General features: G+C 43.0%; 3 protein-coding genes across 3 annotated transcripts in view; all 3 read left to right on the forward strand.

The window, feature by feature from the left end:
* ttn.1 (titin, tandem duplicate 1) overlaps positions 1-5,611 on the forward strand; it is a 111,814-nt gene extending 106,203 nt beyond the window's left edge. Inside the window, 1 exon segment of the mRNA XM_087804614.1 lies at positions 12-5,611. Within this exon segment, the coding sequence (XP_087660740.1) occupies positions 12-4,660 (4,649 nt within the window). The 3' untranslated portion in view covers positions 4,661-5,611.
* Positions 5,612-9,935: 4,324 nt separating this feature from the next.
* ube2g2 (ubiquitin-conjugating enzyme E2G 2 (UBC7 homolog, yeast)) lies at positions 9,936-14,140 on the forward strand. The gene is made up of 6 exons (XM_087804315.1): positions 9,936-10,085; positions 11,212-11,247; positions 11,321-11,366; positions 13,161-13,279; positions 13,650-13,790; positions 13,869-14,140. Exons 1-6 carry the CDS (start codon positions 10,043-10,045, stop codon positions 13,979-13,981), a joined length of 498 nt encoding a protein of 165 aa, XP_087660441.1. The 5' UTR covers positions 9,936-10,042; the 3' UTR covers positions 13,982-14,140.
* A 2,125-nt stretch (positions 14,141-16,265) lies between these two features.
* Positions 16,266-19,465, forward strand: LOC148068485 (thrombospondin-type laminin G domain and EAR repeat-containing protein-like). The gene is given in 14 exon segments (XM_087804200.1): positions 16,266-16,353; positions 16,419-16,483; positions 16,551-16,700; positions 16,778-17,004; positions 17,258-17,348; positions 17,424-17,571; positions 17,637-17,756; positions 17,923-18,218; positions 18,300-18,480; positions 18,551-18,603; positions 18,670-18,846; positions 18,904-19,082; positions 19,147-19,248; positions 19,312-19,465. Coding segments are annotated over 14 exon segments (2,031 nt in total).
* Positions 19,466-19,604: the final 139 nt, after the last annotated feature.

Below are 19,604 nucleotides of genomic sequence, written 5' to 3' on the forward strand. Positions count from 1 at the left end.
TCTCTTTCCAGTTCCAGCGAAGATCCACCTGCCGAAGAACTTAAAAGACAAGGAAGCCATTCCTGCCCTGCGTGGAGAAGTGGTCAATATAAAGATACCTTTTGGTGGAAAACCAGATCCTGTAATCACTTGGCAGAAGGGACAAGATCTGATTGACAGTAATGGGCACTACCAAGTCATTGTAACCCGATCATTTACCTCTCTTGTGTTCCCTAACGGCGTTGAGAAGAAGGATGCAGGCTTCTACATTGTGTGCGCTAAGAACAGATTTGGCATCGACCAGCAGACAGTTGAGCTGGATGTAGCTGACGTTCCTGATCCTCCCCGTGGTATCAAAGCCACTGATGTGTCCAGAGACTCTGTCAACCTCAACTGGGTTGCCCCTGCTAATGATGGTGGCAGCAAGGTGGTCAGCTACATAATTGAGAAGTGTCCCACAACTGCAGAGAGATGGCAACGTGTGGCTCAGTCACGTGACACTCGCTACACAGTCACCAACCTATTTGGAGGAACCAGCTACCAGTTCAGAGTCATTGCTGAAAACAAGTTTGGTCAGAGTGCTCCATCTGAATCCTCTGGTCCAGTCATGACCAAGGAGGATAAGTCTAGAGTGCTGCTATATGATAGGGAAGTGGACGACACTGGACGTGTACCCAAGAGCAAGGCAAAACACTCGGATGAAAAAAATCTACACAACAAATACGCAATTGCAGAGGAGCTTGGACGAGGACAGTTTGGTATTGTCCACCGCTGCGTTGATATCAGCTCTGAAAAGACCTACATGGCTAAGTTCATAAAAGTCAGAGGAGCAGACCAAGCTGTGATCAAAAAGGAAATTGCAACCCTTAATCTTGCTAAACACACAAACTATCTTCTGCTACATGAATCATTCGATAGTGCTGAGGAGCTTGTGGTGATCTACGACTTTTTATCTGGTGGAGACATCTTTGAGCGCCTCAACAGCACAGAGTTCGAACTCAGTGAGTTTGAGATTGTTAATTACATCCGACAGGTGTGCTCCGCCCTAGAGTTCCTCCACACTCAGAGCTATGGACACTTTGACATAAGACCAGAGAACATAATTTATACTACCAGAAGCAGCTCTAACATTAAGATAATTGAGCTAGGCCAGTGCAGACACCTGACTCCAGGTGACCAGATCAAGATCCAGTACTCTACTGCAGAGTATGCTGCCCCTGAGATACATCAGTGTGACATGGTCAGCACTGTCACAGACATGTGGTCAGTTGGTGTCCTTGCCTACGTGCTTCTCAGTGGCCTCAATCCTTTCACAGCTGAAACAACTCAACAAATGATTGACAACATCTCTAATGCAGTCTACAGCTATGATGACGAGTCCTTTAAGCTGGTAAGTGAGGAAGCACTGGACTTCACAGACCGCCTAATAACTAAAGAACGCAAGCACAGAATGACAGCTGCTGAAGCACTGGCACATCCTTGGTTGACAAAACCCACAGAAGATGTGAGCACTAGAGCAATCCAGAGTGGAAGGCACAAGAGATACTATCAGGCCATGTTCAAAAAGGAGTGGAGCACAGTTGTCTCTGCTGCACGTGTTGCCAGCGGGGGCTCCATCAGGTCACAGCGTGGCATATTTGTTTCCAAGGTCAAGATTGCTCCCTTTGAACATGGTCCTCTAGCAGGACAGATTGGGCATGCTGTGGTCAATGTAGGAGACAGCGTAAAGTTCATCTGCAACATCGAAAACTACGACAGCAGCACAGAGGTCACTTGGTACTGCGGTGTAAGGCAGCTGGAAGCTGGTAACAAGTACAGTATTGAGTACGAAGACGGCCTGGCAGTCATCACAATAGATCAAGTCACACGAGCAGATGATGGCACATACAGGTGCAAAGTTGTAAATGAGTACGGTGAGGACAGTGCCTATGGAGAGCTGTTTGTCTCTGGAGTTCGCTCTTACCGGGATTACTTCACAACGCGTGTGATCAAGAAGACAAAGCGCAGGATCGACACTGCCAGGATGTTACAGAAACCACCAGAGTTTACTCTCCCCCTTGTCAACCACACAGCCTACATCGGAGAGGATGTGCGTTTTGGCGTTACTATAACCGTCCACCCAGAGCCTCGTGTCATCTGGCACAAGTCTGGTCAAAAGCTCATCCCTGGGCAAGATGATAGGAAATATAAATTCATCACTGACAAAGGCTTGTACCAGCTGATAATCCACAATCTTGAGAAAGAAGACGATGCAGAGTATTCGGTTGTAGCCCGAAATCGTTATGGAGATGACAGTTGCAAAGCTCGCCTGAAGGTTGTCCCAAGACCTAAACCAGCAGATCTAACACTTAGACCAATGTTCAAACGACTGCTGGCCAATGTGGAGTGTCGGGAAGGCCAAAATGTTCGCTTTGAAATCAGAGTCTCCGGACACCCAGCACTCAAGTGGGAGAAAGATGGAACACCAATAGCCTTCGGACCATCGATTGAGTTGGTTCATGAAGGGCTGGATTACTTTATACTTCATGTCCGAGACACCCTCCCTGAAGACTCTGGTGTGTACAGGGTGACAGCTACTAACTCTGCTGGATCTGCTAGCTGTCAGGCAACACTAAAAGTTGAGCGTGTGACCCATGTGAAGAAAGAATACGAGAAAAGCGAGAAAGAGAAAGTCAAGGTCGCTCGACAAGCAGAGTTGGATAAAAAGGTGCGGCTGTCTCAAATCATGTCAGGCACTGTGGTGATGCCATTGCCTCCGATAGCTGTCCAAGCTGTCCGGGAAGCAGCTACAATGTTTAAACCAGCTGTGACCATAAAGAAGGGAGAGAAGACTGAAGCAGAAATACAGAAGGAACGTGAAGAAAGGAAGAAGCGTGCTGACGAGAAGCGTCTGCGGATGCCTTATGTAGTCCCAACACCTCGCGTCATTAACCCTTCAGTTCTGGAGGAAGATGTGGTGATCAAACATTTCAAGCCAATGTCAGACATGAAGTGGTACAAGAAACTGCGTGACCAGTACGAGTTCCCTGAACCAATGGAAAAGATCACACAGAAGAGGATGAAACGAATCCGCCTCTCTCGATGGGAGCAGTTTTATGAGGTGCCTATTAGAATCAAGGACCAGTACAAGCCCAGGTGGCACATACCAAGTGTGAGCCAGGATGACCTGGAAACTGTGAGGCCGGCCAGGCATCGCTCTACGTCTCCTGAAATTGATGCTTGCCGTTGCTTGAGGAGAAGATCTCTGTGTGACCTGACAGATGAAGAGCTTATGCTGCCAGTTAATGAATATTTGTCTATGAAAAGAACCGAGGAGGAACGGCTGCGCTTGGAAGAGGAGCTACAGCTTGGCTATTCTGCTTCACCACCGAGCCACAGCCCTATTCGCTTTGAGTTGTCCACACTGCGTGCGTCATCTCCTAGACGGATATATGCAGAGGAGGAAGAGGCTGAGGATGTCTGTCGTTATGACTCCTATAGAATTCCATCCAAATATGAAGCTGGCCCAAGCTTTGTGGAACTTCGTCAGCGTCACGATAAAGCAACACACATGCCTGCTGGACAGAAGCAGCGAGTGTTTGAGGAGAGGGAGGACGAGGAGTTGCTCAGACCACATACCACAGCAACAAGAATATCTTCATACAAGAGTCAGCTCAAACGTATGGAATTCGAGGAGAAGACTCGCTCTTCCAAAAGGGAAATAACAACCTCTATTTCTAAAGTGTCTGAAGTTGTTGAATCCGAGCATCTGGTCAGTGTTGCTTCAGAGTACCTTCCAAAGCCAATCAAGAAACTTCCTGTGCAGACGCCATCTCTGGCCCCATTAAAGTCCCACACAACAATTGAGCCCTTGCCCAAGGTGGACTTCCTCTCCAGGTATGAAGAAAGGAAGCAGACCCTGCGCTCTGAGAGAAGGTCCGAGAAAAGGAAGGTGGAGGTTGTCACCCAGGCCCCATTTAGCCTTGACCACGCACCTCGGATTACTATCAGGATGCGCTCTCATCGTGTCCCATGTGGTTCTAACACAAGGCTCACCTTGAATGTGCAGGCCATGCCTGAGCCGGAAGTCCAGTGGTACCACAACGGCCAGTTGATTCATCAAAGTTCAAAATACCAAATGACCAACATCAGTGGAGTGCTGACGCTCCAGATCCTAAACTGTAATACGGAGGACGCTGGCACGTATCGCATGGTTTGCAGAAACGCCAAAGGAGAGACCTCTGACTACGCCACGCTCGATGTGGCTGGGTCGGAATATGCAGCTTTCTCATCAGTGCGCAAAGACGAAGAACCACCATCTTCCTACTTACCCGAGATGGCTAAAAGTGAGGTGTATCATGTGTCCAGTGCAGCAGTTTCTGAAACTATTTATGAGAAGTCCGAGGAGAGTCTTATCACAAGTGTCTCATCTCCGGATGTAAAGTCCCCAGAACCAAGCATGTCTCCCATTTTAAAGTCCCCCATACCAATCAAGTCTCCCGAGCCAATTAAGTCCCCAGAACCAATCAAGTCACCCCCTGCCAGGTCTCCTGAACCTGTTGTTTCCCCTCGGAGAGTCAGCTCTCCTGAACAGGTCAAATCTCCCACTGCCATGTCCCCTCAGAGCGCAAAATCCCCTGAACCAATCAAGTCACCTCAGAGAGTAAAGTCACCAATATCTCCAAAGTCACCTGCACCCTAATGGTAAAAAAGAAAAAGCCACCGCCCGGTTTGACAAGTCATTATCAAAAAGGAATATTAGAACTCCCTGACCCAGAACTGTTTTCGTGAATTAGAGTAAAATGTTAGAAGATGGATTCACATTTGTGTTCTTGTAAATATGAAACTATTTTTGTACCAAACTTGACATGAATTTATCAAAACTATACTGAAGTCTAGCGCTGTTATAATTGTGCCGTATTGAAAAATGATGACATTCTGTGACATGTACATAATGTATATAGCCGAACTCAACGGTTATGGGAAATGTATGCTTTTATTTATGACGATGATATTAACCATAAGCAGGAGAAAGTTTCCACAGGAACGACTACCCTGTCAAACTGAAACTAAACGTTGTGCCTCAACGCAAGTTGAAGACTAAGAATGCCTCAGCAGGTAGAGAGACTCCCTGCTGAAGTTCTAAAACAGAACCAGACCATGTATGTCTGTATTAACTACCAATGTTTATTTTATTTACCTCGAGCGCAAGACCCTTAAGGCTGTGTGCATCACCCTCTTGTAGGCAGCTGGTATCGGTCTTGTGCTCAGACTGACTGAGTCACCACCACTTTGATGACCTGCTGGGTGCGTGAGCGGCCTGCGTCCCCAGTCTTGAATATTATTTATTGAGTACTGTGTCTGGCCTGAGACGGCCCGTGTGTCTATCTCTTTCTGGCCATTTATCCACCAGAGCTCTCATGAGCAGACACAGAGCAGACTCTCGGATGATTGGCTGTTTTGTTTTTTTTGTGTTTTGTGTGTGTAGTTTCTTTAGTTCTAGTCAATTCAAGCAGTCACCAGTAAGAGTGTGCTAAGGCCACCTGCTGCGCCGGTAACAAAGTTAGAGCCCCTTACTGTGATGGAATTGATCTGACGTGTTTTTATCCTTCAAGAGTATTTCTGGTTTATTAAAGCATGTTACAGCACCGAACTCTTCTTCTGGTCTTTTATATTTATGTCAGTGTGATGTACCCGTTTAATCTTGTCATGACAGAGAAATCAAGGACTCTTCAGAAGACCAATTCACGATTAAGTTAAAAACAAAAAAGATCCTCAAACACATCCACCCAGTACTTCCCGTTCCAAATACCAGCCAACTCGAGATTCCTCCGTACTAAAACCTTAATCATTAAAAATACAATGTAAGAATTGTTGTTTGTAAATGTATACATTTAATTATACAATTAAACAATCAATAAAGTTTTACCTTACCTTACCTTACATAACAATGGAGATTAGAAGTTAGCTTCTGAGTTACAACAGAATGCTCTTTGCGGGCTAAATTGTGACCATTGCTTGTTTTACTTTGGTTTTTATTGAGAGAAGAGGTAGAATAAATAATTATAATTATAAGAATATTAAAACAAGAAATGACACGGTAAAAGACCCTAAAGAATTTTTCACTTATGTTGGCTTGCCACATGGTTAGTCATGTGAAGAGAAAAATGTTCCACGTGACAATTTTAGACGTAGATAAGTAGATGACCTTACCCAGTTGAATAACTGACCTATAAATAAGTTTAATATGTGACACATGTACCAAAATTGCTATTAAAGGTATTTCTGGAGTTCTTATTATTCTATATTACTTCTTTATTATTAGTAAGTAAATTGTTTATTTTACAGGTAGAGGCAAACATTGTTTTGTCAGCCTATAATTGATACAATACTGGAATAATTGTCATAGATAATTGATAATTGAATATACTCCAACAATTTTGATGTGAACTGGTTGGGTCATAGTGACGGAAAATCTACTGTCAAGAATTTAAACCCCTTCACTTTGACCAAATTTTGTTTTGTTACAGAGCCATTTTAAAATGTACTTTTTTTTTTCCAGAATCTACACACAATACAACAAAAAAATATAGTGAAACTTTATTTCCAATATTTTGATAGGTTTTAAAACTAAGACACCAGAAAAACTTTAGTGTGTTTACTCATGTACATGTACATCTGGTGTTTTCCCCATTCTTCTCTGGACTCTGATTGGGCCACTGTAGGACTTTCATACACTTGTCCTCAAGTCATTGCACTGTAAATTTACGTTTCTGTACTCTGCAACATTGACATGACAAGTATTCTGGTTCCTGTTGTTGAAAAAGCACAGCATGATGCTGCCTTTACCATAGGGTTGATATTAGTCAGGTGATGAGCAGTCCCCAAATGCCTGCAGACATAATGCCCGGAATTCATGCCAAATAGATAGTTTCTAGTTTCTTTAGACCGGAGAATCTTGTTCGTCATGGATTTAGGTGCTCTATTGTCCAAACGGGCTTTCATGTGCCTTTTACAAAGGAGAGGCTTCTTTCTGGCAACCTACTCCCATTAGTATGTGTGAATGGGGGAATACATGACTGTCAAAGCGCTTTGTGACCCTGGTCTAGAAAGGCGCTACACAAATAGACATTATTATTATTATTATAAAGGCCTGATTTGTGGAGTACTCCAGAGATAGTTGTCCTTCTGCATGGTTCTCCCAGTTCCTTACAGAGATGCTGCAGCTCTGTCACAAGGTCCCCATGGTTTGTACATAGATTGATGAGAAAACAAACAAACAAATGTAATCCCTTTTGAAATGAGTCTGTAAGAAAAACAAATTGTGTTTTAAGGGAAGGGGTGTGAATACTTTTCATATTGACTGAATCTGGATAGCAGACCAGGTAGCAGATCTACTATCCAGACTGAAGAGCCTATGTCTATAGCACGCCTGCAAAAGAAGAAGCTCGAAATAAGAAAAGCACAAGTAAGCAAGGAGAGAGTGGTAGCTGAATTTTTAGTATGGGAAAGGCATTTGACATGATGTGCAGAGAGGGTTTATAAAAGTTTGCTGGGGTGACTCGAAAAAATGTAAAAAATAAAAAAAATCACTTTCAAAAAATCAAAACAGAACTTTTAATTTAAAAAAGTAGGAAAAGTTTCAAAACTGTAAAAGCTTTAAAAAATACAAAGAAATCAAACTAGGATCTCATAATAAGTCCACTTACGTTGGTGAGGTCCGTGAAGGTTCTCATTCATCCAGGTCATGGTTGTCCAAGACCACTTACGTTAGAACTTGTAAGTATGAATGAATGAATGAATGAATACTTTATACCAAACATGTGTAGGTCCATAAGAAAATAAACTTCAGACAATAAAACAAAACTAAAATGATTAGAGAAACAAAGATAGTGATAGTCAAAACAATAATAGTCAAACAATAATGATATGAACCATATGTCCATAAAGGAATAGCTGAAGCATAAGCTAATTTAAACCTACCCCTTCTCCACAACGCAATTATTACCCGAAACTGTTATTAAAAATGTTTACATATTTACATAACACATATTTACAACGTGGAAATTAAATAGAGTAAACAAATAGTACATAAATCAAAAACACCCGCTTTCTTGGCAACTTACACCTCTTCAGGTTTTAGATCAACATTGTAATGATCTGCCAGACCTCTGAGGTCCTCCTCACAGAGGAAGTTGTCAGATCCTGGATTACAGGCCTGAACACCTTTTAGAACTTGGCAGTTGAGCGATGGAAAAACACTGATCCATCTCAGCAACCATTCTGTCGAGGCAAGGTAGATACAAGGTTGCTTTCAATTCCTCTGCATCACCTAGGTCACTCACTGCCCCACAACTAGAGACCACTAAATAGTCCTCCATGCGTTTCTGCTTCTGCCTTTGTCTGGTAACAGCACATGACTCTGGGATCTGGTTGGCTGCACAGTAGGTCTTTGCTCTGTCACAGCGCATTTGCACTCCTCAGCTTTGGCCAGGTCTACTGTTTGACTTTGCAGATATTTGTGTAGGTTTTCAGGCACAGGCAAAATGAACATCATCAACAGACACACTGTGGAGAACCTAGCTAGTTTGACAATTATAAGCCTCACTGCCATAGGGTTGTTGATGCTGGATAGGCACTTAAATTATTGACACATATCTGTCAACTTACACAAGCTTACTCAAAATCATCATTGATGCAGAGGTCCTGAGCAGAACCAACGTTATGTTTCATGCTGATAAAACTCACTGGAAATTCCCCCGACAGCTCGTACAGCAAATTAATATGGTTTTCTTGATACAAGGAATAAAGTTAGCTAACTTAGCATTTACTTAAGGCAGACTTATGTTACTGGGGGCACTGCAGAGCAATACTGTGCCCCAGTGAAATCTGTCTAGCGACGTGGCACGTACCCACTGATGTTTTAAATTAAACTCCGCCTTCAAATTATAACCACCATCTCTGTTAAAAAAAAAATAATAATGTTTTCAGGCAGTAGATTGATTGTTGCTTTGTACATGGTTTGTGCCGTTATATAGTGAAACAGGTCAATGAATTTTCAAGGTTTTTGATTTTAAGAATAGCTCCAGTTTCAGTTTATTTAATACGACAATGTGAATTTGTGTGATCTCTATAAGCGAAATTATGGATTATTCGTATGGCTCTTTCCTGCAGTATGGATAGTGACACTGTAATTAATCAAGGTAATGAGCAGACTGGAAAACAGGTAATATGACAGGTCATGGATTGATCATGTAGCAGGAATATGGCAAAAACACAGACAGGCAGAGCACATGGGACGCAATATCGAAAATATCCAACAGGGGCACCAAAACAAAAAACTATATAAAAAAAAAACAATACAAGTACAGAATGTTAAAACTGAGTATAAGGGCCACTCGAAAAATGTTTACGGGATTAATATCTTTTAAAATGCATTTATTACGAGATTAAAGTAGAAAAAACATGTTGAATTGCCTGTACACACATACAAATATGTTATACGAGTGTGTGTGTGAATGGTTGTATGTCTTTGTGTGCCAGAATGGAGTCCTGTCCAGGGTGTCCCCCGCCTCACACCCGAAGAAACTGGGACAGGCTCCAGCTCCCCGGAACCCGTGAATAAGCGGTAGAGAATGGATGGATAAATGGACAAAATAAGCAAGAGAAAAACATAACGAAGTCAGCCATTTGGATACACAGACACATACGTGCAATATTCAATCAATGAAGATTAAGATATATTTAGATTTAAAAGGTATATTAATAAGAAAGTTCGGTGAAAATCTGATGATTTAATACTACACTATCGAAGAAGAACAACACTAAAAAAGGCAACATAGGATTGTTTAGTTATGTGTTTAATTTGCCATAGTCTATCTAAGCATCTATTTGTAAAGGGGAAAATGGAAGAAGGATATTCTTGATTCGCACTCCAGACCAGTCGGCGGCGGTAATGTTCCACTGCGTTGTTTGCCATCCGTCACATAAAACGAAAAGGAAGAAGTCCTGCGTCGTCAGATCTGCGCTTGCGCGCTAGACTGTCAAGCAAGTTTCGAGAAATTGGTCCTTTCTCGGTTCCACGATGGCTGGAACTGCGCTGAAGAGACTAATGGCGGAATATAAACGTGAGTTATGGTTGGGGAAAAAACCTCCTTCGAGCAGAATCCTCCCTAAAACTAACCCCTGTAGCCTCTGCGCTAGCGGGCCTTTAGCACTGCTACTTATTCGGGCCTGTCGTCGCTGACGCTGCTATTGTGGTAAAAAAAATCAACTTTAAAGCATCGACGTCATTTGACAGCGACCTGTCGCTCTTTGTTGGTCAACATAGGCTGCTTTGTTTACGGTGTTAACATGATGTTGACGTCAAGAAAATTGTGTGTACGGAAGGTGCGTTTTTCTGGGAATTCTCATCCTCACGCACTTTATCACGAGATTTCCGCCTTACGTTAGGAGTGACATCAACCAATTGCAGGTGCGTCTGTTTACATTGGTGTAACATTTAAAAGATGAATTGATTCATATTAAACCGTTATTACCAGACAGGTCTTATAAAATACTATTCCAGTGATATAAGTATCATTTTCATGTGATAATTAATATAAAGAGTTATGGATTATTGAACAAGTTATGGATTAGTAAAACCGGTGAAAATGAACTAATTTCTGCTTCATAATACAAAGTTAATAGAGTTCAATATTTTACGTTTGACCCGTTTGTTAAATCCCACTTTTTAAATGTCATGACTTGCTTAATATTCACCCCAATTCAAAAAGGTTGATATCATTTGAAAGCTCGCTAAACAGGTTTCATTATGTAATAGGGATATTAATCATTTTTAATCAATGAATTAATGCAAAATTATATAATTTGTGTTTCAAAATATGCATAAAAAAGCAAATGAATAGCCCAGAATGAACAAACGCCACACATGCATCGTTTAAATATACAGTAATGGAAACATTAGGCACAGTTACGGTGTAAGATAGATGGATAGATAAAACTATGTTAATCCCTCTGGAGGTCTCCTGTTGGGAAGTTGTTTTTCTATCTCACAGCAACACAGAAGATAGATTCATAAAAAACAAGGACAAAGTGCAATTAAATTGGAATTGTTGAGTCAAAAAAAATCACAGATCCAATCTAATATAGTGTTCCGGCAGCTACATGGCTACTTACACTAGTAACCCACCTAGTTCCATACAAGCTCCCCTGATCCTCACACACTAACGTGATGCTGTTTTTGTGTACCAGAGCTGACGCTGAATCCACCAGAGGGAATCGTTGCAGGTGAGTCAGTTCTGCTGATGGTCGGTTTTGCTTATCGATATCACATGGTGTCACCTGATGACGTGTTTTCCAGGTCCTGCCAATGAAGAGAACTTCTTTGAGTGGGAGGCTCTGATCATGTGAGTGCTAACACAAACACACATCAACTCTATGTATTAGAACATATGAAACTATAAAGTTGGTATTTATTTATATAAAGCTGGTTTCTGTTTCTCTATTGCTTATTTTGTGTGTTATCTTATTTCATTCTTTTATTCTCCACTGAATAATAGTACTATCTTTTGTTTACAACACTGGTAATAAAAGTTTCAAATTCTAAATGTTAACCAGCCTTTTGAGAACATAACGAAATACAGTTAAATTGTCATCTTTGTTTTCCCCATATGAAAAAACCAAGACAGCCTGTGTAACAATGATGACTATAATGAAAGTGACAACTTTTGTGAGTAACATGTTGCAACATCCCTGCAAAGGTCAGAATTATTTTTTGCACTTCTGCAGTATGAATATTCAGCTTTATTGGACAAGCATTTAATTATATATAACAAAAAAAACTAACAAAAAAAGTATAAATAATCTTTATTCTAATTATTAAATTTGTCTCTCAACATATCCATAAAAAACAATATTAAGGGGAGGGCAGACAGTACAGTGATTCTAAAAATTCATCAAGTGTAATCTATCCATCTATCTATTTCGGAACCACTTGGAGTGTTCATCCAAATAAAGTTGACCACCTGTCTGCTATCTTCATGTTTCATACGTCCATCTGGAACCTTACGTCGTCTATGCAAAAGAGCCGCTCTGTTCTTTAGCTGTTTTAGAGGCTGAATTTAGTTAGTGTTGTCTAATCTTGTGGTGTGATTTTCCCCTCCTCCAAACACACTCTGCTGTGAGTCGCTGCTCAACAGGCGCTATCCAAAATTGAGTGACTGGTTTGGACTGATACCCAATAACAGGATCGAATTATTGCAATAACTGGCCCTGAACTCTTTAAACAAGTCATGATGTGTATCAAGTGTTAAGCGAGGTTCAAAGTGTTGATTCCTCTAGTTTCCAAACTTTAGAGACTGTTTGCAGATCATATTTTGAGGGTTAATGATTACTCGGCATTCATCCACCTAAAATGTAAAGTATTTCCAAACGTGATAATCATTATTATCAATAATCCAAGGTGTTGAATTTGCAGAAGCCATTGTTTGAAGTTGGTGGAATCTCATCTTCAGTGCACTATAATGTGCACATGAGTAAACGCCCTCCCCCCAAAAATCAACTTGTGTATTCTGTACTGACTGTACCGAAACAAGCTGGTGTTTTTATGCATTTTGGTACAGAAGTACTCCTGACACATCTCTATTGAAGATCTTTATTTGTGTTATGGTTGAACAGTTCAAGGTGTTGTGCTCTGATGTACAGTAATACCAATAAAAACAATTGATTTGTATGACTACATACAACAAAACAACACAATAACAATGCAGTGTTTATTGTATTTTTATGTATAATAATACCAACCATCAAAGAGTATGTTGACAATGTGGCCACAGCCCTTATGTTCAGTCCGGTTAGAAGATCTAAAGAGAACAGCAGATAAAGTTGTTGCAGAGAGAAGGTCCTGAAACTGTCTTTTGTTGCCATATAATTGGATACGTCCTCTTCCTCTCGTAACTAACAAAAGGAACTTGAAATAAATCCAGACGGTAATACTGACACTGCTGTAACGATGTGGTTAGCATTCATTTTTGATGATTTATCCTCTATAACAAGGTGATACTTGCTAAAATAAAACACAATGCTGAATACCATTAGAGAGTGCACTGGATTAATTAAGAAAATGTGTTATTTAAGCTGTAATGAATCCATCTCGGCGCCTGGAGTTGATGATCCATATTAAGAGTGTGTAACTGTTTCAGGGGTCCCCAGGACACGTGTTTCGAGGGTGGAGTGTTTCCTGCCATCCTTAGCTTCCCGTCGGACTACCCTCTGAGTCCCCCCAAGATGAGATTCACCTGTGACATGTTTCACCCTAACAGTAAGTGTCTGGAGTCCGTGATCTTCTGCAGCGATGCATCATCTGAACCAAATAAAAAGGTTGCAATAGGGTGTTAAGTTGAGCACAGAGAGGCTGTTACATGTGCACTTTCCAGTGTTTACACATATACACACGCATACATGTACACACACTCACACCTGTCATCAGAGCGACAGGTAACTTGTGTCTTACATGTTATTAAGCCGGAGATCAATGGCTGCAGCTGATGATGTCATCAAAGAGAGTCTCAGCCTGCTCAGTAGTGATTACAAGGAGACAAACCGTTCATCATCATCATCGCCACCAAACTACTGGCTGCAGACACACAAACACGAGAACCAGCTAACTCGTCCTCTTGTCCTGGTCTCAGTCTACCCGGATGGCCGGGTGTGCATCTCCATCCTTCACGCTCCAGGCGACGACCCGATGGGCTACGAAAGCAGCGCAGAGAGGTGGAGTCCGGTCCAGAGTGTGGAGAAGATCCTGTTGTCTGTGGTCAGCATGTTGGCAGGTGTGTGTGTGTTTGTGTGGCGAACGTTCCATCCGATAGATGATCAGCTGGTCACATTTCACGTCCCTCTCCTCACAGAGCCCAACGACGAGAGTGGCGCCAACGTGGATGCTTCGAAGATGTGGCGGGAAGATCGCGAACAGTTCTTCAGGCTGGCTCAGAAGATCGTCCGGAAATCCTTGGGACTGTAGCCGTGATGATGACATCACTAGCCATCAGACGGGTGGGGTGGGATGTGACACGATGTCATCAGATAGACTTTGACGTCACCATGACAACCCGCTGGGAAAGAGTTTGTAAACTACTATGAACATGTGAATATATTCAGTCACCTGAGTGACAACACTGCATCTCTGTCTGTGATGTAGGGGGCGCTCTTGCTCGAGCCGTAGCAAGTAAAAGTAGCAGCATCTGGGACAGGAGAATATCCGGTGTTCTTCCTGGTCACAACACTTGTTCCAGAAGTTTTGTCAAACACTATTAATCCTGTGACCCAGTCTGTTTTGAACTCTGTAAACTTAACCTGTGGCTTTGTGTGAGTGTGCGCACGCATACACTCTTTCGTGTCTGCGGAGGGGGGGGGGCAGACAGGTGGGCGGGATGTCTGTGGGGAATTCCTGCTTCACTGAGCTTCTTCTTTTCATCTCCTGTTTGTTGCTGCCTCACCTGTCACTTCAAACACTACCCTGTCTGTCTCCCTGCTTTATTCAAGCACCTGCCTGTCTCCCTCTTTCATTCCCTCACCTTTCTATCTTCCGGTCTCATCCAAACACCTGTCTGTCTGTCTCCCTCTTTCATTCCCTTACCTTTCTGTCTTCCGGTCTCATCCAAACACCTGTCTGTCTCCTTCTTTCATTCCCTCGCCTTTCTGTCTTCCGGTCTCATCCAAACACCTGTTGGTCTGTCTCCCCCTTTTATTCCCTCATCTTTCTGTCTTCCGGTATCCAAACACCTGTCTGTCTGTATACCCCTTATATTCCCTCATCTTTCAGTCTTCTAGTTTAGTCCAAACACCTGTCGGGTCTGTCTACCTCTTTTATTCCCTCATCTTTCTGTCTTCCGGCTCATCCAAACACCTTTCTGTCCGTTTCCGTCTTTTGTTCCCTCACCTTTCTTGAACTTGTCTGTCTTTCTGAAGCGCTAACATGTCTGCCTCCATGTTTTGTTCAAACACCTATCTTTTGTTCATTCTCTTACCGTCCGTCACCTACAGTATCTTCCCGTCTTCCTGTTTAATTCAATCTCCAGTTCCTTTCTTCATTGAAACGCTTACTTGTCTGCCTAGAAAGGCACTCTAGAAATAACCATTACTTGTTTTTCCTCTCTCTTTTTGTTTCCTTCTGTCACCCATCATTCTTTCACCTCATCTTGCATAACTTTGTTTTTTATTTAATTACCTGTCTTACAATTTAACACACCTGTCCGTCTTTCTTCCTCATTTATTCCTCATTTATTCAAGCACTCACCTGTCTTTCATTCAGATACTCACCTGTCTCTTCACATAATCAAACCTGCGCTCGTGTATCACCTCCCACTGTCCTTTCGAGAAGGGTGACGTCACCTGCATCCACCCTCTGAAGCCGTTTAAACCCCCTTACCTGTCTCACCGCGGCTCCACTGAGACTCACAGATGTGTTGGCATTTTTCCCTGCGTGCTGCCGAGGAGCGCCGCGGGCCCCGCATCAGGCTCGAACCTTCTTCCATGAGCGAGAGTGGACCTGCTGGAGGCGCTGCTGAAGGTCTGGGATCTCAAGGGACCGCCGCACTGGAAATAATCGTCGGTGAATAAAACAAGTTATTTGTTTGACTTTCCCTGAATTTTGAGGGGCATCTAAGTCAGGGCAGACAAATACTAGAGGGCGATATTACCGTAATGACCGACATGTATTTTACCATTACACTTTTTATATTTTGTTGCTTTAAAATCTTTAAAAATGTCGCCATAATTTATGGATTTCGTAAACATCGTGCCACACGTCCATCCCATGGCAACACTTGGATGCCTCCTTTAAAGGTAAAAGTTTTCCCGTTGGGCTGATAACCGGTTAACTATCACACATCTACTGTCATGAAATGTTCAATTTACTTGTATTAACGGAATAGACTGACGAGGTCATAGTGCAATTGATGTACTGAAAAAAAAGCTGTATTGCATTAAACTATCGTGGGCCATCCAAACCCTCTTTCTCATCACTTGTTTATTCAACACAATTATGTTTTTTTTTGTCAGGGAAACACCTTAGCGGTGCTGACAGTCTTCACTCAGATTATTTTTATTTATTTTTTTACTTTTTTTTCTGTTTACTCTTGTCTCAGACTTTTGTTGTACTGTAAAAGTACATGAAAAAATAAACAATTTCCCAAAGGAGATCTCCTTAGGGATCAATAAAGTTCCACCTAACCTAAAAGTCTCTGGGCTATTGACTTGTGTGCCCAGGTAGGTAATTGACTCCTGCACACGTTAGTCACTAAGGTATGGTCGGTGGGAAGACGTTCCAGTGGCGACCCCTACTTGTCACCTTGGTTCTGGTTTCCACAGTCCGGACCTTCAAACCTTGCACAGGTACCTCTCCTCACTCCTCCACCTCCTAATTGCTGTTTGATTCCAAGTTTGATCGACATCACCAGATCTGCTGCCCATTGACCTTCTGGCCAGAGTCCTGCCCCAACATGGAGAAGGCAACTCCCCTAAGGTAGAGATTTGGGTTACAAGGGTTGCCCGGCGTGGTTTCAAGGCTGCTCACGTATAGCTACCTTCAGGTGCAGGTCGTTCGCTCCCTTGGTCTGAGAGGAATCGCATCATTAAACGCCACAGCAGCAAGTTTTCCTGCTTCCAAGATTTTCACCTACTGTCACTTGTTTCCCCGTGAGTTTTCCTTAGTGGCCACGGTCCTGGTCCAAAGAGCAACTGTGAGTAGGGAATCCAAAAAAAAACGTTAATTCTCACTACAAGTCTAGAGAAGGTCCACAATTTAGTGTGTTTTCAGGTAAACCAGTACATCTTCTCCCTGGTAAAGGAAGGCAGTGGCCCACTGTTACTGGGTTTATGGCTTTCTGGAACGCGGCTCAACTTCCTGTTCACCTCCCGATCTGGCCAGGTCCGCATCCATTTTGACAACATAAGGCTTGATGATGGTCTCTGGCACACACTGGTTCTAGCAGTCACCGGAGTTCACGTCTCCCTGACACTAGACTGTGGATCTGCACTGGACATGTAAGTGGGGCCTCCAAGATAGGAATAATCTTTGTCAATTATTTGCCTTTAATAATAAATTGATTCCCTCACAGCTTTTTGTGAGGAGAAAAAACAAAATAAAGTTGTTTATTTCAGGCTGACTGGTGCAGTTATTGTGGTGATCAGTTGCTGTGTAGTGTTAGCTCATTGGTGTGGCCATCAGAACTGTTAAAGATGTTAAGCCTGTAGAATGGACTTGCTCAAGGTTTCACTCGGCTCTCTGGTCTACTAGTTCACAGATTCAGGCCTTCCCAAGCTCCCTCAGCACCTTCCGATCTAGATTCTACATTGGCAGTCGAAAGAAAAATCGAGGACTTTTTTCAGTAAGTAGAAGACAAAACGATATGATTTCCCATGAGTACATACTGTACAGACTTTGATCTAGTGTGTCAAATCAGGGTCTTCTGCGGCAGCTGGTTTTACTACCAGGTTCAGACGCTTCAGTCAGACTTTGTCCAAGTTCTGACCCTAATGTGGCGGAACTGCTAGTCCCTCAATTACTTCAGTCCCCCAATGGCAACCAACCACTAGCAAAGGAACACTGTGGTGAGCACTCAAGACTACAGTGTCGCCACAAGTCCGCTAACAACTGTGTCCTTGTGTTTGTCTAGTGAAGACCACCGTGTCGCTTTTTCGCCCGACTTGCTCTCCAGAAGAGAAAAATCAACTCTGGTTTGACAATCAGAATTTGTTCACCTGTGATGGAGCTAATTGGAGGAGCCTGCTGACCCGTGAGTTCTGGTCCAGATAACCCCACCTGACCTCCTGTAACTTTAAAAGGGCCAAGTGGAAACTTACTTTAGGGGATGTAGACCCTAACCTCACTCCGTATGGACCTAATTGAGTTACCCAATATTCTGTTATGGGACAGAGATGTTAATAATTCCTCTATGGCAGGTTCACCACGTCTGGACTATGTACAGGACTACCAGGACCTGATCACCAGTTCGGAGACCTTTGATGTGGAGGTGTTTTCTGTTAATTCTGAAGGTGTCTTCATGGCTGCAGCAAACAGGTTAACCATCGTGGACATAGGTGGTTGTTACATGTCCATGTTGACCAGTGGTTTTTCTTGAAGGGACTCTCGGGCGGGTTCTGGGATATACAGGTGGATTCGAGGCTCCTTCCAGCTCCACCAGAACATCAGCACGCAGGAAGCTCGAGCCTGGAAGCATTTCTCTATTAACAACCAGGTTAGTACCTTCTTTCAAAAAGGTAAGGCAAGGTCATGGGTGGTGAAACCCCTCTAATTTTGACTGGTTGCCTGCCTTTAGAGCTTTCTTGTAGTTGCAAACTCTCGAGAGCTACAGCCAGAGCTGTCAGTCATTTATCGCTGGAGCTCGCGGAGGCGCAAGTTTCATCGCTACCAGAAATTGGAGACCTTTACGGCGCTGGACTGGGAGTTCTTCAGTATCCATAACCAGAGCTTTTTGGTGGTCGCTAATCACAGGCATGGTGCGTGGTTGTGTGTCTGTCTGTATGCATGAACAAAAGCTAAACTTCGTTCTTATTTATTTTTCAACAGGCTCAAATCACAACATCCAGAGTGTCATATACAGGTGGAACCACTACACGGAGGTAAACTGGGAACATAAGACTTCCCCCTCTGTCCCCTGTTGGTCTAACTGTTGTTCGCCTCTTCAGCTATTTGAGATGAACCAGACATTGTCAACATCAGGAGCCTACGACTGGGAGTTCTTTTCTGTGGCGGAGTTCCATTTCCTTGTGGTGGCCAACACATTTGATGGTCTAAAGACCACAGTCAACTCGCAGGTGTTCATCTGGAAGAATGGAAGCTTCCAGGTCTTTCAAGACATTCCGGTCAGTGTGTGTGTGTGTAGGTGTAGGTGTGTATGTATCTCATTTGTCTGTGTGAAGACATTAGGGGCAGTTGACTGGGAGTGGTTCTGGGTGGAGAACCGTTTCTTTTTGGTGGTTGCCAACAGTCAGCGGGTTTCTGAAAGTGGTCCAAGTTTTTATAGCATCAACTCCACTGTGTACGAGCTCCACCCCCTAACGCACACTTTCATTCGCTTCCAGGAGATCCTCACACACAGGTAAGACCAAGAACCTTCAAGACATGAACCCATGACCACCAAACACCTTCATCCTCGTGTTTAGTGCCGTGGACTGGGAGTTCTTCACTGTAGGAGACGACAAGTTTCTGGTGGTCGCTAATTCTCATGATGGCAGCTCGTACTCACTCAACAGTGTTCTCTACAGGTGAGTTTGGGGGCAACTCTGATGGGACGTTCTTTAGCTTCATTTTCTGCATTGCGGATCCAGGTGGCAAGGTGCAGAAGGATTCGTACCGGTCCACAGACTCCCAACCTTCGGCTGCAGAGACTGGGAGCACTTTAATACCAGCGAGGGCTCTTTTCTTGTCTATGGCAGTGCCACTTCCAGGCTGAGCAAGGTCTTCAAATTGAAGACTTACTAAGTCCACAGGACAGAACTTCCTTCTTCAACCAGAACTTTAACTGCAACCATTAGAGGTGACTTTGCATGTGTGTATAATATTCATCTCCTGAAAAATCATGAACTTTTTTTTCATCAACAATAAACCATTGAGTTTATTA

The sequence above is a fragment of the Callionymus lyra genome, chromosome 12 (genome assembly GCF_982586985.1).
Source record: "Callionymus lyra chromosome 12, fCalLyr1.hap1.1, whole genome shotgun sequence".
NCBI lineage: Eukaryota > Metazoa > Chordata > Actinopteri > Syngnathiformes > Callionymidae > Callionymus > Callionymus lyra.

What these genes read in the sequence shown, in the direction of transcription:
- ube2g2 (XM_087804315.1), top strand. Translation starts at nt 10,043, where the DNA reads ATGGCTGGAACTGCGCTGAAGAGACTAATGGCGGAATATAAAC. An exon ending in ACTAATGGCGGAATATAAAC is followed by an intron (nt 10,086 to 11,211) that starts GTGAGTTATGGT and finishes TTTGTGTACCAG; the next exon opens with AGCTGACGCTGAATCCACCA. An exon ending in ACCAGAGGGAATCGTTGCAG is followed by an intron (nt 11,248 to 11,320) that starts GTGAGTCAGTTC and finishes CGTGTTTTCCAG; the next exon opens with GTCCTGCCAATGAAGAGAAC.